At 48.9% G+C, this 22,540-nt stretch overlaps 1 protein-coding gene across 3 annotated transcripts in view; it reads right to left on the bottom strand.

Moving 5' to 3' along the window:
* The window catches only part of RAD54L2 (RAD54 like 2), a 63,377-nt gene that overhangs the window by 8,664 nt on the left and 32,173 nt on the right, over positions 1-22,540 (bottom strand). For 2 of the 3 annotated variants that reach the window (XM_042885415.1, XM_042885413.1), the window contains exons 3-15: positions 12,095-12,293; positions 10,180-10,319; positions 8,764-8,895; positions 7,812-8,044; positions 7,047-7,229; positions 6,653-6,786; positions 5,109-5,305; positions 4,041-4,383; positions 3,022-3,199; positions 2,157-2,408; positions 1,434-1,552; positions 1,007-1,122; positions 91-190 (exon numbers count right to left, since the gene is read on the bottom strand). In XM_042885415.1, coding sequence (XP_042741349.1) covers positions 91-190; positions 1,007-1,122; positions 1,434-1,552; positions 2,157-2,408; positions 3,022-3,199; positions 4,041-4,383; positions 5,109-5,305; positions 6,653-6,786; positions 7,047-7,229; positions 7,812-8,044; positions 8,764-8,895; positions 10,180-10,319; positions 12,095-12,293 — 2,326 coding nt within the window. Of the gene's footprint in view, positions 1-90; positions 191-1,006; positions 1,123-1,433; positions 1,553-2,156; positions 2,409-3,021; positions 3,200-4,040; positions 4,384-5,108; positions 5,306-6,652; positions 6,787-7,046; positions 7,230-7,811; positions 8,045-8,763; positions 8,896-10,179; positions 10,320-12,094; positions 12,294-19,875; positions 20,299-22,540 lie in introns of those variants that run through there. The other variant, XM_042885414.1, reaches the window with a different exon arrangement.

Raw genomic sequence — 22,540 nt, 5'->3', positions numbered from 1 at the left:
AGGTTACAAAGGAAGCTAAGAACTGAAAACCCACACGCATGTGGAGGAGCGATGCAAGTCCTCCACCACGTCATTCTGCAGCCAGCTTACCGTGTGGACAAAAGGAAGAGCCAAACAGAAGCATTACTGGGATCATTGAACTGGTTAATCAGTCGTTCCCTTTCTGAGGCAGAGGTGCTGCCATCCAGTCCTGAGAAGGAAATTAAAGATGCATTTAAAAGCACTGCTTTTGGGGGAATCCCAGCAGAACAAACTTGCTTTCCAACCACTCAGCTTTGGCTCTGGTTTCTACTCAATTCTATGCATTCATGCACTCCTGGACCTCAACTGGACCACTCTGTACCTCTGATTTGCCCAGCCAGGTAGGTGCAATGCAGCCAGCCAGGCTGGGCTTTGTTCAATTGGAAGATCAACCAAAACATTACTCAAGTTTGGCAAGGCCAAGACTGGGAGTGCTACAACACACCTAGCACATAAAGGCTTTGTATTAGGCAAGCAAGAGCAGCAGGAAAATCCTCATGTGGACTGGAAGCTCGAGGAGCCAAGAGGAAGGAAATTGTGAAAGGCTTTGGCAAAACCTCACTGACTGGATCAAAGCACAGAGAACACTGGACTGAAGGAGTGCAGAGGGGTTGTGAAGGCCCTGCTCCTGTGCAGCAGTTTGCTTCTAGCAGCTCTGCAAAAATCAGGAACATCATATCCACCATTCCTCTTAGCCCTGGCCTGTGAAGTAGCCACACAAAGCAACAACCCATGCCAGAACAAGATTTAAAGCTGAGAAAGAGGGAAGGAGGAATTCCCAGCCCCGAGGATTGAACTGACACTGTCTTCGCAAGCAACTTCCCAAGAATGGTCTGAAAAAGACTTCATCAGAAGATTGCTTCACAAGAGCATTTACGGAGTCAGGCAATACTACAGGACGGTGGTGGAAGACACTCAGGAATTAGTCCATCACAAAAGATCAAACAGTATTACAGCAAAGGAGAGGAGGTTTGGTTGCACCTACTGTAATAGCTGATGTTTCGGACCCAGTTGTGAACTCCTCCGTCTGAGCCTGGAGGATTTGGCATTGGTCTCTTTGCCAAAAACTCTTCAATGACAGACAAAGTGGACAGGCTCTGGCTGAAAAACCAAGAACTGCATTCAGGAGAAAGCCTCAGCAGCAGAAGTGGTACATCAGAGCTCTTCCCCAATGAACCCAGCACTGATGGTATCAAACCCTGCCTGTTGCAGCCCACCTCTTGCTCGTAAACTACATATAGGCAGAAGCATAAAAGATGTGAAGGTAAAAAAAGAAAAAGGATCTAATACAGCAAAGGAGAAAAGGGAAACTGCCACACAGTCGCCCCACGTAACAACCTGCTGGCACCAGAAGGTGCTCAACAACTTGAGCATTTAGTGATTGTAGGATCAGCCACTGATACTTTGCTTACCTGAAGACCAAGATCTTGTCTCCAAGCTTCACGCTCTCCTCAACTAGGTGGAACAGTAACACCATTTTGGGTGAGTTTTCCAAGACTCCCGTCTGGTAATCACACAAGATGTCTTTGGCCTATCAAGAAATGAGAGACATTACAGGTGGAGTTGTTGATGCCCTGTTTATCTCACCTTGAGTACAGATTATTCAACTAAACAAATAATTCCAGAGAGGATATATTCATCCAGTCAGTCCAGGTGACAATGCTTTTTCCAACCGCTGCTGCTGCCTCCCATTCCAGAAGCTCCAAAGGGAGGATGGATGAAGGAGCATCTTCCTAACCTCTCACGATTCATGCCCTATCACCAAATCTCTCCTCTCCTTCCTGCCAGATTTACCACCATCTTATCTAGACTAAACCTCAGCCTGACATCTCCTCAGAATAACAAAGTCCATAGCCTTTTTGGTCCAATAAAAACAATTAAGTGTATTGCCCGTGCTCCAGTCACACAAGCGTCACAAAGGTCCCCCCCCAGTGCCATGCACTCAGGCTCATCAAGATGCTCTGTGGCAGAGAAAACGGATGATAAATGCTTAGCTTTCAAACAGGAGAGTCTTTTCTTTGCTCTGCTTCAGAAAAACCATCCTAATGAAAACAGGCACAGCTTTTAAGAGTAAGTGCCTGGTCTACGTGTCCTGCAACTTGCCAAATATAGAATCATCCAGCAGTGGTACTCACCCACTCATAAGTAACAACCTGATTTGCTCTCTCCTGAAAGGGGTTGAAGCCAACGCTCTGGAGGAACTTGCTGTTGGTGGCTTCTGCAACTGGTGATGCCAAAGCATTACTCTCAGTTTTGACTTTAACTCCTTGAGGCTGGCAGCGGGAATTAGTGCTTGCTGTGCCAAGGTCATCCACATCCAAGTCCTGCTCGTTTGCTAAATTCTCCTTTTGCAGAGCTTCGTACAAGACATCAGGATGGTTCCAGATCTGAAGAGGTAAGAAAAGACAACGGTTAGGCCTGTGCCAGCCTGCGACCTCGCAATGTTTGGGAACTGAAAGCTCCCAGAGTTATTCAAAGGACAGAATTAATAGTTTGATAATCTCATCACCATCCCCATGCGGAACTGCAAGGCACTGAAGAGAAAGCCAGCCTGACTGCATTAAGAGAGCAAAAATAGAAAACACGATTCTGCCACAACACAAGGTACAAGCTGTCTTAGCCAAGGCTCTCCTGACTGTAAAGCTGCCAATTTTTTCCCTCTGAATAAAACAGAATGCCACTCTGACTCTCACAGCACAAACACGGAGGAAGCTATTTGCACTGAGGCAGGTAAGCAGTCACGCTATCAGCCCAGCACTGGTTCAGCTGACAGCTACAGGTTTCTTCCCCAGATTTGAACACAATGTTTAGCAATCCTGCATGCCAGGTCTGTAAGGGAAGATAACAATTTTGCTGGATCACCGCTGAGAACACTGCGGGGAGAGGATGGACCTGGCCAACCACACTTCTGTCTCCTGTTTTGATCCATATTCTTGCCTTTCCTTTGCATATATATATATATATTTTTTTTTTTTTTTTGCAACTCCTGTCAAAACCTACCTTACAGCAGACACAGAAGGCTTTGAGTGGGTTCAGTCCCAGCCAGCCGCTGTTGCCTGCATCTCGGAAGCGGTTCATGAACTCCGTATAAAGGGCCCGCTGGATCTTTGACAGACGAACCAAAATGACATGCTCTTCCTTAGAGGGGAGCTGAACCTTCAGCACATTGTGCCCCCGCCTGCAGAGACAATAAAGAAAGAGAGATAAATACAGGGAAGGGAATTTCCCAATCTCTGTGGCTGCCTGCAGGGCATGATCTTGACTTCCTGCCCACCTGGCTGCATGCTTCTCTAATGCATGACACTCATGAGATACTCTCCCTGCAGCCAAATACTAACAGCAAGCACAATTACAGAGATCTCAAATGTTACAATCTTCCAGCACAGGTCACAGTGTTAGGAGTGTGATGGAAGTCTTGGTTTTTTTTTTCTTGGCAGCTGAAAAACGGAATTGAGATCTAAGGTTTCTTTTTAGCTCTGCCAGTGACTAAGACACTCCATCCAAATCACTGATCCAGCACCTCAGAACCCTTGACCAAGAAACAAAGCCAATTTGTCTCCAGGTTGGCAGAGGCACCGTCACTATTTTTGTAACTGATTGTTCACGAAAAACTTTCAGATCCTTATCCTTATATAAAGGATATCAAAGACTGCACATCCAAATTAAGACATCAAAATGAGCTTGAGGTTAATCTGTACAGTTAGACATGCTGTTCTCCATTACATGTGTGTTCAGTACCAACACAAACTAACTTTACTTCCATCCCCAAAGCAAAACAGAGCCATAAAAACACCCTGCAGTTGACAGAGGTTCTGAGAGAAATAAGAGCTACTGACTTAAGAACATCTCTGGTTTTCTCTGTACGCTTAAGGTCCCCCTACGGAGACTGGCAAGGATAAAACTCAAGCCCAAGAAGACAGCACAATGAGTTGTACAGCATAAACTCAGCCATCAAGCAGGTTGGCTTGGGGTGACCGAGCTGCATGGAGCAGACTAGCAGCAGCTCCCCGTGGACTCACCGCTGCACAAAGCCCTCCAGCAGGCTATGCAGGACATGGCTGCGATACCTCATGAGCCGCACGTCCTGGGGGGTGCTGTCAATACACTGCCCATTCAGGATGGGGCGTTCAAACATGTTGCTGAATTCCTGCCGTGAGCCTAGGAAGTCGGGTCGGACAAAGTCTACCATGCACCAGTACTCAATGAGGTTGTTCTGGAGCGGGTAGCCAGTCAGCACCACCCGCCGCCGGGAGCGGATGTTCTTCAGGGCCTGCGAGGTGCTGGCATGGCAGTTCTTGATGCGGTGCCCCTCATCACAAATGACCACATCTGGGCCGGGGCGAGACAACGCTTTCTCAATCCCTGAGGACAAGGAACGTTAAGCGTTAGTTTAAGACAAGCAAGATGAAGTTCTGCCTTTACACCGTCACCGACTTCACAAAAGAAAAGGAGGGGCAGCTCTGAAAGACAAAAACTGATATTCATGGGTGGCACGGAACAAGGCCGACTAAGGAAGTAACACCAGCTCCCATTTAGCACGATGTGGTCACGACCAAACATGGCTGTCCCTTGACTACTGCTCAAATGGACTGCATCACATCAGGCTGGGTGTCTTGGGTCATACACCACCGGCAAAGCCCACACAAGGCATCTCCAAGCTCAGGGTACTGTCTTTCACTCTTACTTGCAGAATGAGAGACTCACCCAGAGCTGAACAATGCACTGTCTTCAAAGATGCAATCCTGCCCAGCAAAGCCTGATCATGTCAGGGATGCTAGAAGAGAACACCCCATTCTAGACATGTTCTGATACTGAGGGCTGTGGCTTCTAGCCAGACGTAGTGAATAGACCTAACAGCCCTTGGATTACAGGCAGGAAGCAGGGGATCACAAATACATTGACTGTGAAAAGAGCGCCCTGATTTGACTGCCTACAAGGAACAAACTAACTACTGCCAATGGCTAGGGCTGACTATTACTCACACTACTAGCTCCCAGAAATAAGCAATTTGTAGGTTGTTTCCCCGTACTGCCAGAGCTGGTAGCCAGCTGGACAACAGGAACACACACTCTCTCCTGACTTCCCACCTTTCAGAAGCTCTTGCTGCCGGTCTTCTTCATCCAAGTCAATAATGACAGGTCCAGTTTGCTTCTTTGTTTTCTTCTTCCTTCCAGTGGCAAAGGACTTCTTCAGTGAAAGGAGGCGGTACATCTCGTATCCCATCAGCAGCACACCGCCCTCTATCACCCAGTCATTCACCACCTTTGCACGTGCAGCTGTGGTCCTGCAAAACAAACCAACAAACAAAACAGGCTGTAAGCACTGTCTCCACTTTCAACTCAAACCACTGGATTGGAGCCTGCCAAGAAAGACTTGATCTTAATTAAGTTAATTAGAGTACTTTTTAGCATCAAACTAGACAGAGGAATATAAAGAAGTTGCTGCAGCACTGGTTTTTTTTGGTGGTGGTGGCGTTTTATTCACTTATTCAATTTATTTATTTGTTTATTTTTGTTGAAAAGACAATTTGGTATACAGGAAGTGAAGAAAGGCCTTTTGGCATGCCACAGGTCATGGGCTGAGATTGAAAAATCCTTCCGGGAACTGGGTTGCAGAAGTCTTTCATGCACAAAAGCATATAAAAGTTGAGAGCATCCTTCTAAAAGAGCTGTTGAGAAGAGGGCCTCCACAAAAGCAATCAGGTGCTAATGCACATGGTTGTGACCCTTTATTAAGTTTCCACCTTTTTGTCTCTTCCAATTCCAGTGTCCTTCCACTCTCCCTTCCCTGCTACCCACCTTAGAATTGGTTCAGATACAGCCACTGTCCTCATCCAAGCTCCCCAGAGCCTACAGAAGCTCATCCAATAGTAGATACATGGCTGGAGCAGTACCAGCAGCTTCAAAGCACACTGCACTCAGGAGGTGAGGATGAAAACACGTGAGTGTATGAACACAGCTGGGAGCTCCCAACGACCACTACCCTGTCCTGCTACATGCAAGACAAATGCCTCAGAAAGAAGCAGAGATGCACAGGCCAAAAATACACTCCACAGCAGGCTGTAAGTGCTATTGCTCCTTCCTGGAAAAGGATTCTTTGCATCAATTGCCAGAATCTCTCAAGGACAACACAATTCATAGAAAGTCGCAGTGTAGGGCAGAGGAATCCTTCAGTGTGTGAAAATTCCCAGGGCAAAAACCCAAACATTTAAAATACAAGAGATGCATGGTACAAGGGGACATCTCACAAGTCCCAGGACTCTGACAGGGCTAGCAAGGTACAGCCAGAAACAAACAATAGCATTTCTGTTCCTCTCTGCAGAATTAGCTCTCATCTTTGACAACTGAGCTTCTGATCTCAGCACGAAAGGAAGAAAAGAAAGATGAGTGAGCAGAGTGAGAAGAAAGTACAAGATACAAACAATCCACAAAAGCAAATCTCTGTAAATCTCTTTTAATTACCAAAATCCTCCCCTCAAAGCAGCGTTACACAAGAAAAGTAGAGTGGGAAGGATCCAGGAGTTGACAGTTGACAGAATTAGCCCAAACACAGCAGTCTGCAACAGTAATTCTTCTTCTAACAGTTCCTCAAGACAGTCTAACAGTTCAAAAGGGCTTCTACAGGCACCTACTTGTGTTCATCATTCAGGATGTGGACTTTGAAAGTGCGAGGCTGGACCTCCTTGGAGTTATAATCAGCAGGAAGGTTTTCAGGTGCTGGGAGCCACATGTTGAATTCTGCTAGCCAGTTTTGGAGCGTATTCACCTGAAAAAGTTAGCCATGGAAGGATTGAGAACCCAGCTGAGCTGCTCAGGATTTTAACAGCAGAGATGAGAGCATGGAACATCTCCCTGCTGTGCCCAGACAGGAGCACGCATAATCAGGGACATGAGGAACAAAATGGGGAAAAGAGCAGCAAGGGCATGACAGAGCATGATGTAAGATGGGAAACTAATCAACCTCTACACAAAGAGAGCAGCAGAGCAGGGAAGGTGATCATTAAGCTCTTCACAAGGACCACTTACAGGTACAATGGCAAGAACAGTCTTTGCCTCCGTGTGCCGAAAAAGTACATCCAAGAAAGAGATGACCTGTATGGTCTTGCCCAGGCCCATGCTATGTGCTAAAATACACCCAAACCCGCTGCTGGTTTTAAATCTCTCCAAGGACTCGACCAAGTTGTCATACAGGAATCGGATCCCACCAATCTAGAGAGAAAAGCAGAAAAACTGAATTGGGACTGGTTAGTTCGTTTGTAAATGCAATTTCATTTTTTAAAATGCTCATCTAAATAGGTAAAGAAAACTCTCCCGTCTGTTCCAGATACTGCTACACCCCGATAAGAAACAACTTTGCTTTCCCAATGAACTCTGATCTTTAATAAAATATTTTGCCTTTGAGAGCTGAAGGAATTTTGTTACAAGTACAGCCAGAATAAAGAAAAAACAATTTATTTATGTTTTTATTGAATTTTATTGGTGGTAGGTGGACGGTTGGACTACATGATCCTGGAGGTCTTTTCCAACCTTGGAGATTCTACGATTCTACGAATATGAGCACGGGCCCTTGAAATAAAAGCAAAGGGCTTTCGTTATCAAATGGAAACAGCAGACAAATTACAACAGTTACACATAACCCAGGCCTTCTTTCAGTTTCTCCTCATCATCTGATTGTCCACAGCTGCAACCACTGCAACCAGACTGGTCACAGATATCACCAAAGAAATTCGGCTGCAATAGCAGAGCTGGTCTGCCTGAATTTCTTGCACTCCCAAGCCTAACAGAGCCTACCTGATGAGGTTTCACTGCATGTGCAAGCTGGGGAGCCAGGAAAATGTCTTCCTCGTTTGGTGGATGGTTGATGTTGACAATGACTTGCCCCAGAGCATCTGACTGATTTAAGGCATCATTCACATGAGAGCCGCTGCTCTCTTCGCTGCCGTCTTCCTCCCCTTCGTTGCCAGAGTCACTGCTGTCCACAATTTGGAGGGCATCATCCTCTCCTGAACTCAGCTCAATCACTTCTGTAAACAGAACAGGAGAGATAAGGGCAAAGGTTAACGTGACGTCAGTGTTAATCACGCTTGGAAAAAAACTCATAAGGGGAAAATAAGGCCACCACGTTCTGCAGTGCTGCCCTGGCCAAGTGACCTACCCTGAGCAAGCAGGCAGGACACAGGCCTACAGGAGGCCTCTCAGGCTGGCGTTTCCCTGAGTCTCCCATTGCTTTAGAGAATACTCATTGAGCTGGGCCATGCAGAACATGAGGTAGTTCCTGTATGTGTTTTACATTCTCCTTCCCAAATCCGACAAGCACTGCTATCTGTTGATGTGCTAATGACTGCCAAAGAGCGCAGGCAGAAGTACTGGGGTGGTATAAAGCAATCAGGTGAGACCCATCTGGGACAAGGGACACAACTGCTTTCAGCTGTAGATCTGAATACTCAGATGCAGATGATGCCACATCTCATGTAAGCATTCTTCAGCAGAGCACTGAGCAAAATGAGGAGTATTTATACAGCAGAAATAAATACAAGCTTGCAACAGTGTCTGATGGGCCAGGCTAGAAGTGTCAATTTAGGACTCAAAGGCAAAAATTGGCCATATATTTGGAAACGAACAGACCTACAAAAATCCAAAGTAATTCCCTACTGGAACATCTGACTAGAGAAACACGGGAAGTTTGTGGCTGAATAAATGGCACTGCTGTGAGAAGACAAGGGTGAGACTGTTGGTCACTTACCATCTTTAATGCTATTTTTTCCTTTAGTATCATCTTCACTGCCACTGCTGGTACTGTCTAGGCAGATCACTTCCTCAGCAAGGACCTGAGGGGGGAGCTGGGTAGCCTCTGCTGCTCTGAAAATGATGTCCTCTACAAACATGACAATAAGTAATTTATAACAACGGAGAAGGAGACAAAACTGTTCAGAAACCAGACAGTATTTCCTTCCATTTTTGCTCCAATAACTTAGTCCTGGAATTTTCCATAACAGACTCTCACTGTCTAAAATACTGCTATGACTCAGCTTCCTGGGTCACAGTCGCCTTCTTTCTCAGTATACCTAAACAATAACCCATTGCTCACGGCACGCTCTTCATTGCACGCCCTGGCTGGGGCACACTGACCATACACATGCTGAAGTCACCCCCTTCCCCCTCTGTTTCTGCCTCAGAAACAAAAGGATTTCATTTTTCTTCATTCCAATCTTGTTTTTCATCCAGCAGAGAAGCACCAACTGCAGAAGGCATAATAACTGCCTCTGCCTGTTAGTAGAGACACCGTAATAATTATATCCTACATATCATAAACAACTTTTGATGATCAAGACCATTTTTTTGTATGTTTAAGTATTCCCACGTGGTGAGAGAGGCAAGATCAACAGGGCCAGATAAGAACTGCTGCAGTGACTCAGTAAGCAACCATATTCATCTGGGGCTGCAACCTATTGCTCACAAGTTGAAGTGTTCTAAGCTCCCGTTCCTCTTTTTCTTTTTTAAAGCAAAACACTTTAAACTCTTGAACTTCAGAGACATTATACATTTTCCCAAGAGGTAAAGCCAACCTGAGAGCTCCCAGGCCCCTGACAGGCTTCCCAGCTGCACTCCTCTGCCCTTGCACAGCAGTCTGAGGGGCTGTGCTATAAAACCACTTCAGTGATCCAGGTTAGAAGATGATGCAAGATGACATATCGTCGAACTGCATCCTGACACAGGGTTATCTGCCAGGAACTGAGGTCACTCCCATTGCGAGAAGAGAATACTTTACCATTTATACTGCCTATTATTTTGCTGCTTGTTGAAACATGCTAGAAAGGATAAGGCTACATGAACACACATACACCCAGTGTTTTGTTCTGCTGTCCCAGTACCAGATCCACGCATTACCAGACCACTCACAGAACAAACACGATCCAGAGCAAGGACATGGCCTTTCTGTCAAGTCAGTTTGTTTATGCTTCCAGAGCAGTTGGAAGGACAAGAGAGACCTGTTCCACTACGCTGCTTACACAGTTAACCAGCCAAAATACCTTCAAGCAAAGTTTTCTGCCACCTTCTACCATGCAGCCACAGCATCTGGCTCCAGAACCAGCTCAGAACTGGAACGAAATGCCTATCCTTAAAACTCTTGCTTCAGGTGGCATCTCCCACTGCTTACCAGGAAGGAACTCAGGGGACACGGTTGGGATAGTGGCTGGGTAATCCTTCCGTTGCTGCTCTAGACGCTTCCTTCTCTCCAACTCTTCCTGCTGGGCTGCCTTTGTCACAGCCTCTAGTTGGTCCTCACGCAATAGCTTTCTGAACACACAAGCAAATGGAGAAACAGCCTGGTTACACTCAGTTTTCTTCCAACAAAATCAAACAGCTGTCCAGCTGGCTTAACAGACCGACCAGCTCCAAGTCGTGTGTCAGCTAGTGACTACAAACACCACAGCCAAAAGCTACAGACAGTGCTACAGCTCTTTCAAGACTGCTTCCCAGCTGCAGGCAACGATACTCAAGGATAAGAGTTTGAAAGAAGTAACAAAAGGAGGAAAAAACATGAGTGGGTAAGAATACACTTAAGCTAGGTTACCAGAGACCAGCAGTATTTCAAAGAGCATTATTTACTGCCATCCAGTTTACAAATAGATAGGGCACAAAGTATGAGGAAAAAAGGCATCAGTTCCCCCACAAAAAGTCATCATCGTGATTTCCATCTGCTTCAGTTTTCAGGAAGCAGGACCTCTCAGGCCTTTCACACCACTGTTCCAAAGGCTGCTCTCAAAGCCACTTTTACCACCAGGTAATTGCCGTACTTCTGAAAGTTGCTTTCCTCTTTTCAGTTCCACTCTCAGTTTCCAATTTGCAGCCCTGGAAATGAGGGCTCTTTTGCCAGAGAGGAGGTAGAGCCCAAGCAGTGGCAAAATCCAGCTCCCAGTGGGCAGCCACTGCAGGCACAGCTCCTCCATCCTCTGCAAGTCTCAGGCTTCCAAGCCTACTCTGTGCTCACTGCTTCAGCTTCAAGGAACTCCGCCTGCACCAGCTGAAACACGCACCCAAGATCACCAGCACCATACAGGCAGAAGAGCCACTTGTTGCCACAGGAATCCCCGCTCCACTATGACTCCTCTGAACAAAATGTAATGGTGAATTACCAGCTCACAGCCTATCCCACAATGTAAGCGGTAACTCATGCAATCAGTTGCTACTTTGTAAAATTCAGGTGAAATGGATTTCCAGCATTTCATTCACCTGTCACAGTGAGTGTGTTCCAGGACAGAGGTAGGACTGTATTTTAGGCTGTTTACAACACAATCATCAGCAACAAATCACACGTACACATCTGAAACTGGGTATTTACTTAATGATGGTGCTGTTTTTTAATTAAATGTCTAAATAAACAGCAGCCAACAGCTGATTTTTGCAATCCGTTCCATAATTAGATATTCACTCTTCTGAAATACCAAATGAATCTGCACCCATATGCAGCGCTCCAGACTGAAAACACACTACTGCCACTGTTGAAATCCAAAGGCTTTGGAAAAAAAAGCCATCTGCTTTTCCAAAACTCCCTCTTTACCCAAAGGAGTCCAGAGGAGGGCCACTAAGATGATCAGAGGGCTGGAGCACCTCTCCTATGAAGAAAGGTTGAGGGAACTGGGCTTGTTTGGCTTGGAGAAGAGAAGGCTCTGGGGAGACCTCATTGTGGCCTTCTAATACTTGAAGGGAGCGGATAAACAGGAAAACAGGAGGGGGAATGGCTGTGTGTGAGGGTGGATGGTGAGAGGACAAGGGGGAATGGTGTTAAACTGAGACAGGGGAGGTTTAGGTTGGGTATTAGGAGGAAGTTTTTCACCCAGAGGGTGGTGAGGCACTGGAACAGGCTGCCAAGGAGGCTGTGGATGCCCCATCCCTGCAGGCATTCAAGGCCAGGCTGGATGTGGCTGTGGGCAGCCTGGGCTGCTGGTTGGCGACCTGCACACAGCAGGGGGTTGGAACTGGATGAGCACTGTGCTCCTTGTCAACACAGGCCATTCATGATACAATATGGCAATATACAGGACTCTACTTCTTGTCCTGTTGATGCTCACCTTATGTTTCTCCGCATGTGAGACGGTTTCTGAGCCCTCTTCTTTTTGGCGTCCCCAGAGGCCAGGCTCTTGTGCTGGTTCTGCAAGAGTCGCTCTGCCCGCTCACTCTGCGATGAGGTAGTTGAAGTAGAGCGCTGCCATTCTCCATCCTCTGCGTGCTCAACATGGTCACTGCTGAACACAGCTTCCTGGGGTTGGTCTGCAGAGACAAGGTGGTAACAGCATGAGAACAGCTGTGCCAAGCCATCTCTTGGTTTTTACAAGAGCACCCATCAGGATTTCAGCTGTATGGGAATCCACTCGTGCCAGATTTGGAGTCCTTCCTAACAGTGCCACTCGGAGTGTTAAGAAATCACATGCTGAAGGGTCTGTTTTCCAGTAAAAGCCATGACTATCCTACTCAGCACAGCCCTAAAGTGTCCTTACAAAAAATAGGGTAAGATTGCTTCAGTCCACGCAGAGCTTCCATTTACATGACACCTGTGTAACTATCTTCCAAGCTAAGACACACTTCTATCTGCTTCAAACACTGGGTCATGGCCCATCAGGAAGCCCCATACTTTTATCACCAGACTCCACTCTCATGATTTAAATGGTACCTTCTGGCAAGCTCTTTTGAGAAACCACAAAGTGACAATCCTCTTTCTGTGTTACAGACTATAGACTCCTTTTCCCCTGCCTTCTCCTATTTTCAGGCTTGCATTAGTGCCTGACTTCAGTCTTAAAGTCCTATGCAAAATGACATTGTGTTCCACGTCATCTGGCTCTTCAACAGGCTGCCAGTGACAAAGTCTGCAGAGCACAGAATGGAAGTGTTTTCTGTTTGAAAGCTTCCCTTGAAGTAAACTGTTTTTGACAAGCCTTGTAGTAGCTTCTTTGAAGCACCTTGTCCCCTTGTGTCGGAGGAGATACCCCAAACCTCATCTCTCCATCAGCTTTCTTGCTCACAGCATGTGTATGAGCTAATGACTGCACTGCAACAACGCTTGGACAGAACTCTGAAGGAAAGAGGGGAAAAAGACATCAGCAGAAAAAAATGCAGAAGTAATGCTGAACCATCAAGCATCATTTTGTAATGCCTTGGTACCTGGAGATACAGAGCACCCCTTCTCACACAGCAGAGAGCTGGAGCCAAGGACGCCTCAATACAGCACTACAGGCACCTCTTTGGCTTCCAGTGTAACACATCTATTTAAATTAATTTTACCATCTTACCACCTCTTAAAATTGAGGTGACAAGGACCTGACGTGCCTTGGGCCAACTCTGTAGCTTCACTCCAAACATTCCAGTGCCCCTGCCCAGTGCCAGCAACAGCCACAACAGGCCAAAACTAGCATGAGCAGCTCAGCATCCCTGGGAATGGCAGTGCCAGCAAATTGTACGTGTGCTAGCTAAGCAGGCAGCCACAGCTTATGTGATGAATGGAAGAAATGTCACATGTGAGCACTAAAGGCAAAGGGGTCCGCTGCTACCATCGCAGTAATTCTGCTGCAGGCAAGGTCAGGGGGTTCTGTGCTGGAAGCAAACCCACATTACCTGCAACTCCTCAGCAAATCTTCCTTCCTCCTGGCCTTCTGGACCTGGACCCAAGGTTACATAACTAGATCAAAGGATCAGATGAAATAGGGCAAAGGGAAACAGGGAGACTGCACACGTGACTGCATTCTCGGGGATGAGTCATTAAAGCAGTGACTATCTGGAGGCAAACACTGCCATGGTTACACTGCTGCCATCTCACCCTGCCCAGGGGATCTTGGTGAGGCAGGAGGAGCACAAAGTCCCTCCAGTTGGGCAAGGGAAGCGCTCCGCTTCCTCTTCCAGCCACGCCATAGCTCCTACCTGACAGGCTGCAGCTGCAAGCAGAGGTTGCTCTGTTGCTGGTCTGTATTGAGAAGCTGTTCCGTGCTGGGGGTTCCCAAGGGCAGTGGGAATGACATCACTGCAGCAGTGCATCCAGCTCTGAACCTTGGGGGTTCTTGCAGCTCAGCAGCACCCAGCTGTGCCCTGCTCCTTGCACAGACACCTGCACGTAGCCAGGACTGCGCTGTCACAACTCACAGCTCTGGTTCATGCTGCAGGTTGGGGCTGCCGACTTTCCTGGCTCACTGAGCAGCAGCACCCACCACCCCCAGCTGTACACAGAGCAGGGCACACGCCTGGCTCCTCCGCTAGCACCACTGAGAAGTCTGTAAGGAACACAGTCGTGACAGCTCTGTGCATCTGCTCCCTGGGTGGGATGACTGTCAGAGCTGCCCCTGAACACCATGACTCACGATACATAACAGAAGAGATCTGCATTTCCTATTGCACCTAGGCCTGAAGAACTCAGCTCACCAACTCCTTCCTGCGTAATATTCTCAATGTTTATTCTCACAAAACGGCATGCCATGCAGCCTATAAAATATTCTCCAGCACCTCAGGTTTTGCAAGGCACTAAACACTGTTATGCAAGGTTCCTGAAGCATTGACCACCTTGTTTTTTAGGGGAGCGTGAGATTGCTGTAACTGACAAAAGTCTTCCCCTGGCACTGAGGTGTGTGAGAAATAGTGCCAGAGCTTCAGTGAGGCCACGCATCTATACAAATAAATCCCAATGGCTCTGTAAAACAGTCAAAAACTCACAGGAAATGCCATTCAGGATCAGACCTGAGGGTCCCCACCTGAGGCTGCTGCACAGGAAGGTGCAGGAGGCGCCTCAGCTCTCACCACACTGAGGGAGCTGGTTGCTCCTTTGTGCCACACTGATATTAACAGAGCCAGCTAGGTTCAGCTCTCCTGGGATGGCAGTCCTCCGCCAGCACGGCTCCAGGGACAGCGGATTGCTGAAAACAGCCCCTTGTTTATTTTTAAAGTCATTTCACTAGGGATATACTCAGGGTACTAACTAGTAATGCTTTGCTGAGTGTGGGCATTATTCCTGCCCTAAGGATCGAGACATGCATGCACGGCGAGGACAGCAGCTGTGTGCAGAGCAGAGAGCCGTCCGTTTCTGCTGTGGGAGCTCCCTCCTGCCCTGCACAAAGAGCAAAGAGCCGTTATCCTGTTTCCTGCAGTCTGTGGGCAATCAGAGACCAGCCAGTACTGGCTCATACTACTACAGCCAGCACTGAGCTGCCAGAGCAACAGTGGGAGGAGCACTGAGCGATGGCACAAGGAAGCCTAATTGTACAGCTCCAGCTGCAGTCACTGACACACTGAACTACAACAGAGCCAAAGGCTAGAGCAGCGGCTCTGCAAAGCACTGGCACTGACACACTGCAAGATACTGTGAGTCAGTCTGCTGCCCTCCCTGTGCCGGGCACAGGGGGTGTGGAGGCAGTGGGGTTCAGCTGCAGCACAGCAATTGTCTTGGAGGTTGGCAGAGGACTGTGGGGGCTTGTCCCATATTCAGCTGAAGCAGAAGATAAATGAAGTACTTGCAGATTTTTTTTGTGTATGTTACTGGTGCAGCTGTTGTGTGCATGCCATGCAAGGTGGTGTTCCAAAAGCACACCTCATATGGAGGCAGTGCTATACAACACCCCAGTATACCCAGCTGGAGGCAGGAGAGTGATGAAACCCCTGTAAAAGAAGACACAGAGGAAGCCTGGGCCCACTTCCTGAAGCCCTACCTACCAAAAAACTCACCAGACCCACACAGAACCATGAGCCCTCCAAGGGCTTGGCGCACACCAGAAAGCCCACCCTGCAGCAGGGAAGTGGCTCTCAGGGGGCTGGGGCTCAGCCACCCCCCCAGCTGCTATCAGGGCAGCTAATTAGCAACAAGACTTTGTTCTGCTCGGAAAATAATTGCTCTCAGTCTTCAGTGGCGGCAGGATGCCCCTCCCAGCCACAACCGCTTAACAAAGCGCTAATTATGTAAGTGCTGGCATTATATAAGCCGGCACACCTACCCCCAGGCCCCGTGCAGCACCCACTGACCCCTCGCTCCTCTCCGGCCGAGCGGGGCCAGCACCCAGCACCACTATGGGGTATGTCTGTGCTGGGTGACACCAGGGCTCCCCTTGCCTTACCAAGGCTGAGGATACGGGGAGATGCAGGCTTGGTCCCACCACCTCACCCTGGCTGCCAGCGCTTGTTGTCCTGCTAAGTCACAGCCACACACTGTAAAACATGAGCACAGCATTCTGCCCAGCCCTGCAGCTGGAAGGTGCTCTCTGGGTTATCCACATCAGCTCCAGCATCTTCAATTCCCATTGCTGACTGAGTTAGGGCTAACCACCCCAGCACTGTCACTGGTGTGTCGCTAACCAGACACGGGCTGTCATGTCGGCACGGCAATCGGTGCTGTTACAAATCCGAGCAGTGCATTTTCCATTTCTGTAAACAAAACGTGTCTGTAAAGTGATGGTGCTGCAGATTCAGGACTCTATGAAACACACAGCCTGCAGGTCAGGGGCTGCCCTGGGCTTGTGGGAAGGGCTCTGGGTAAATCCTGGCAGAGGAAACATGGTAGGAGCTTGACCAGGAGAGCATACAGCAGCCAAACCCACCTCCAGACTCCTCTTGGAAGGATGGAGCTGCAACGAATGGACAAGTTTAACAGATAAGGCAGCACTGCCCTTCTGTTTTTTTCATCACTGGCCCTTTGGTGTATTGGTTACCACAAGGTTATGCTGCACAGTAAAACTTTCCCTGCCTGAAGGAACCCACAGGCAGCAGAAGTGAAGGGCAGGAGAAAGGAAGAACCCGAAAGCCAGAGGGAGAGGGAGAGCTGGGAGCGCTGCGAGGCAGGCTGGAACCTTCTGCAGCCAACTCTGGTGACAGACAATATATCTTCTAACCCAGGGATTATGCAAGCAGAACCAGGCCCGCGTACCAGCCGTGGCCGGGTTACATAAAACCCCAGGAGCACTTACACAACGCCAGCAGGGCACAGGTAGCAGCCCCAGCAGGGATGCAGAGCACCAGGGGACGTTTCCATAGCGCTGCAGGAGCACAGGGCACTGCCCCACATCCCTCCTCCACGCACGGCCCAAGACATTTAAGATACTTTTCCCAGGAGAAATCCTCCTACCTACAAACGCCCCCTCCTTTCGAGCCCTCCCTCCCTCTCTCAGCAGAGGGGCAGGGAAACAAAGCCAGGAAATGCACCCAGCACCCAGCGGTGCAGCAGGGCTGGGCTGCATTTGTCCTTTACGCAGGGGATGAGTTACATAAACCTACCGCGCCGCAGCCGGGAAGCGTCTCCAGAGCTGGAAAGTGTTCAGCGAGCTGCGTGTAGGAGGGGCTGGCCCTCCCCGCCCTGGTTAGCCCAGTTAACTAGTAACCCAGGATAGAGCTTTGCCAGCCACATTCCGAAAAAATAACCAAAGGCATCCAAATCACGAGGAACCGGATTTCACCCTCAGACCTCGCTTGTTTTCATAACAGTTCCAAACTCTAAAAAAGAACAGTGGTTGTGTTTTGTTTTGGTTTTTTTTCCTTTTAAGGTGGATAAACACTCATTTACGTAGAAAAGCTGACTTCCACCCCCCAGCACACACACGGATTCAGAAAACAGATGCAGATGGGGGCTAGCGTGTTCCCAGCACAGTGGGTCCGGCCGGCTGCTGCCATTCCTCTTCTTAGGCACAAATTTCAGGGACTAAGAAAAGAGGACGAGCGAGGGAGCCGGCACTCTGCATTATGCAATGATTACATAAGCAGTAGTTTACACTAGGTAGCTGGCAGTTGTGGCGTTAGCTTTCTGCCAGGGTACCCTCAGTGCAAGGGGAAACAATGCAGAGGGGATTACTGCTGCCACACGCTGCCAAGGCCACCAAACCAGCAAACAGTGAGCACCAGCTCACTCTCTGAACTTCCATCTCTTCCCTGAGCCCTCATTCAGCACCTGGTCAAAGCGAGGCGGGGAGAGGCATCTGCTGCTCCTAACTCAAAGGAGCTGCGTGGGAAATAATGCCAGCACAAAGCGTCATCCCTTGGTACCTGTGTGCTTCTCTTCCTCCCCTGAAATGCATTTTCATGCTTTAAAAGCAAAAGTGGTGCTTTTGGTTTGTTTGTTTTTTTCTTCAAACTGTAAGAGAACTTCAGCTGCATTACCCCTTTCTGCTCCGCTTCCTCAAGTAGTTTTGGAGGAATTTTTACAGGCTTTGTTTAATGAGGGAGGCATCGCTTGGGAGAAAAATGCAAATTGTTGAGTTTGAGCCTGTGTGCCACCGCATTCCTCTGGCACCTCTCCCACCCAGAGCAGCCAGAGCAGTGACTGAGTGCTGGAGAAAGCTAATAAGAGCAGGATGAAACAGCATCACTGGAAGAACGAGCTGTTTCTGGCTCTTCCTTTCAGAATGCCAGCACTGCTTTGTGTGCTGCTACAGCAGTCTGACCAAGAGCTGCCAAGTTGTTTGGGGCACTCACACAGCGTCACAAGGACACCCCTGCCCAAAGCAGGCCAAAGCTCATTACAGGCTGAAGACAGCAAGCACCAGTCCTTGCCCTGGGGCTGCTCACGTTACTGCTACCCCACTGGTCAGAAGGGAGGATGTGGGTCTGTGTGGAGGGGATAGGGCTCTTCTGAAGCAAGAGCCATCAGCTCGTGCACAGCCATTCCCCATCAGTTACAGCACTCCCTCAGAGGCACTTTCCCATTGGCAGCACGCTGTGACGCACCTCACCCCAGGCACTCTAACTTGACAAGCACAATGCTGCACAACGAAGGCTCAGCTCACCTGCACTACTGCTCTCTTATGTCTCCAAAATATCTCTCCACCCTCCAGAAAATCTGAAGGGCCTCTAACCTTCTGTTCTCCCCTGTTCATATGACCTACAGTCTCACTTCCAAAAGCATCCTCCCCTCCCACCCCCTTCCTCTCTTTATACACCTATTATCCAGACTGAGTTACATAAGCCACTTGTCTCACCCAGATTCTTCATTTATCCAAACTTACTTTGCAGCGTGATTCCTTTCTCCTCTCACCTGGCACTCTCCCACAACTGGCCTCCTTGCCCTGCCACCACTACCAGAGAGATGAGAAAGCAGAAAAGATGCATTCTTTGCTAGAATCCACACCTCTCCACTAATGGACAACAAACACTGCATGGTTTATTTCCATCAAAACTCCTCTTGAAGACCAGTGTCTCAAACTTGTACAATAAATGGGGCTGGAACCAGTATCTCCCCGGGAGTGAGGTGGCTTCTGCAAGGACCTGACCTCACAGTAACACGTTTCATTACACGTTTAGAAAGTTCTTCAAATCCAAAGTTTTTCTTTCGACACACAGCAACCAACCCAAGGGGCAGCTATCCTCAAAGTGTGTACTGGTGTGAGGGTCTCACCAGTGCGTTCCAATGGGTGGAGGGAAGAAAAAGGAGCCAAGCAGCCCTTAAGCCCACTGGCACCAAGGAGGCGATAGGGGTGGGCAGCCCTGCTCTGTCCAGCAAGGCACCAGGCACTTCATGGGGGTGAGATGCTGGGGAAAGCATGCACGGATCTGAGGGGGTGGGGGAGATACGCTGATACAAAACAATACTGATGATCAACAACTGCCTCCTCTCTCACTAAGTACTACTTTTGCAGTGCTGGGATACAACAGCAGAAACAAGAACAGCCAGACTCAGCATGTCACATCACTTCGGTCTTCAGAATTATAAGCACAAGGAAAGTTTCCTTCTCGTATCCCCTCCGGCAAAGCAACAAGCACCGCAAGACTCTGAAAATTCAACTATTTCCACCGCTGCCTGAGAGTTAGGAAACTGCTGCTCCCAGCACACAGAGAGGGTGTTCTGCAGGAAAGCAGGAGGGCAAGGAAAGCAGAAGGAAACCAAACCCCTGGGTCCTACCTGGGAACTGCTGCGACTCATCCAGGAGCAACATGCTGCCCGGCGCGCTGACTGCTGCCCGCAGCTATTCTGGGCTCAGGGTCTTCTGTATGAAAGTTTCCAGGCACTCCCAACAACTCCTTATCTCTGCCTGCAGCCCCAGATCCGCTCTCACTGGCTGCTCGGCTGGCAAGTGGGAAATGCCTCCTGATAAAGCAGTCCAGGGTACAGGCGGGGAAACCTGTACTTAAGGTTTCTGAAAATAACTTTGGTAAATAGCTCCCGGTGCACGAACCCACCGAGCCGGGACTCAGCATGCAGACATCCTCCCTGAACTCAGCCGAGGCGGAGCGGGGTCACTGTTATATAACTGGTTAAATACGCCTCGTGTTCAGCCTAAATAAAACCTGTCACCGTCTCCTCCCCAGCTGAGCGTCAGGCAACACAGCCCTGCCCGGGGGAGCTGCTGCTGCACTGGGCACTGCTGCCCACCTGGCTGCAGGATGTGCCTGGGAAAAGAGGGCTGGAGGGCTGGAGGGCGCAGGGAGGCGCGCTGGGTGAGCGCGGGGACGGCTCGCTCCTCTCCCCTGCCTGGTGCTGCGGGGCTGCGCGCTGCTGGGATCGGGGTCCCATTCACGCAGCCCGCGATCCGGTTCAACTAGTGGCAGGGATGGAGCCTGGGAATAAAATGAAAATCCTTACATAACCGTAGGGCTCTGGCGGGGCCCCGCACAAGGGGAATCCCAACAGACAACAGGACGGTCTGGGCAGGGGCCGGAGGGATGGATCGCCGCTGTGCTTCCCTGCTGCACAGCACCAAGGGGGGGGGCTGGGGTGCAGCAGTGCACAGCTCTCTGGCTCTGACAATCTCTGTATCTGCGGCACGGTGAACTGCTTGCACTGTGCCTGCTGGCTTCCAAGAAACCGGCACAATCAAACCCGAGCAGTTCCAACCCGTTTGCTCAACAACTGGGAAAAGAGCATCCCATTGGTCTCACTGAACCAGTAACGCCTACAGCACTGCCTGCCTGCACAGCGCTCGCAGGGCAGCGAAAGGGCTAGGAAAGAAAGTTCCAAGTTTATAAGGAAATGATCAAGCAGAATTTGCAGGGCACATTTAGCTTTGAGCGTGCCGTGCCTTCCTCCCTACCACCCATCTGCACTGCGCTGTGGCCAAAACCCAAAGATCTGTAGGTCCTGCCCAGTCCTCCTCAGAGCTACTGACTTCTTCGTGTGTCCTTCCACAAACAGAGCCACAGATGGGAGCAAATTCAACCTGGGGATGATGGACGTGTGATGAAGGCAGCTTGCTCTCAAAGCCAGCTCTTTGCTTGGGACAACCAGCAGGCAAACTCCTGTTCGGGCTACAGGTGTGCAAGCAGCCATGGCACAGCACAGGCACTCCTTGTTATGAGTCTCACCGTTGATGAAACCATCTTCTGTGAGAGCCATCACTCAGGGGGTGATGGAGCACAGAGAATGCTTGCTATGAGACTCATCGTTGATGAAACCATCTTTTGTGAGAGCCACCACTCGGGGTGGTGGAGCACAGAGAATGCTTGCTACCAGCAAAATATCCGCACCGCTTCAGAGTATGTCATTAAAAAAAACCAACATGCCATTTTCATAACTAGAGCTGGCTACATTTTACCAAAGAAAAAGATTATGAAGTTAGTTAACAGAGAGAAAAAAGTAGCTTAAAAGGGGCTTGTTACCCAGATAGGCTTCCCTCTTTGTCACCAGTTCAAGCACTTTGGCACAAAGGAACACACCGTGTTTGGCAAAGGGCAGAGGAGGGACCGATCAACTGGGAAAAGCACATGACACTGCAGGGCTGGAAGGGGTAAGCAAGCACAAGCTCTGCATCTGCCCAGTGGATTTCTGAAACCAGGAAGCGAGACTTAAAGGCAACTGTTTGTGTAAATACAGCTGGGTGCTTTCCAGGGCACGTCTGTTACACTCACAAAGCACAGTGGAAACAAAAGCTCAGCGTATCATGGAAAACGTGACCTGCACCTGTCCCTTACCACAAAGGAATAAAAAGGGAATTTCCTTCTTTACCTTACCGTGCAAGATGGAAAGGAACTTATCAACACATAGCAGCCCTACTGGTGAGGCCATCGCTGTGGGAAGCACGCATTCCTGCAGCCCCGATCCTGCAGCCTACACTGCCAGCAGCAGCCAGGTCACAGAGCAGCATCCTCCCTGTTGGCCACCTTACTGTTAAGTCCATTTACTGAACAGCTTTCTATGAGGCTAGCCTTGCCACGGAGAAGAATAATCTCCCTCTCATCACCCAAAGTTGAATCACTTGCTCCTTAGCAAACCAGAGAATCGTTACAGCTAGAAAAGATCTGCAGATCTTTTTCCTAGTCCAGCCATCAGCCCATCACCACCAGTTCCCACTACGTGTTGCAATATAAAAAATAAAACGCTGAATGTATTGAGGTCACTATGGAAAACTCATCAATATAATGAGTTTTGGAGTGAGCTGCACGGTGTGAAATCCAATCTGTATTGTCACACTGTACTTATATTCATACAAATCTTGGTTTATTGTCCTTGCTACCTAAGGTCATTCTTCACAAGAAACCCGAAAATCCCTAAATAGTGAGGGGCAGCTTGGGTTTGTACATGATGCAACAAAAATCTATAAGGTTTGCTCCAAAATTAATGCCTCTGATTT

The sequence above is a fragment of the Lagopus leucura genome, unplaced genomic scaffold, assembly GCF_019238085.1.
Source record: "Lagopus leucura isolate 7727_CA_CO unplaced genomic scaffold, USGS_WTPT01 Super-Scaffold_100050, whole genome shotgun sequence".
Taxonomy (NCBI): Eukaryota; Metazoa; Chordata; class Aves; order Galliformes; family Phasianidae; genus Lagopus; species Lagopus leucura.
This window is presented reverse-complemented; position numbering and strand designations above follow the sequence as displayed.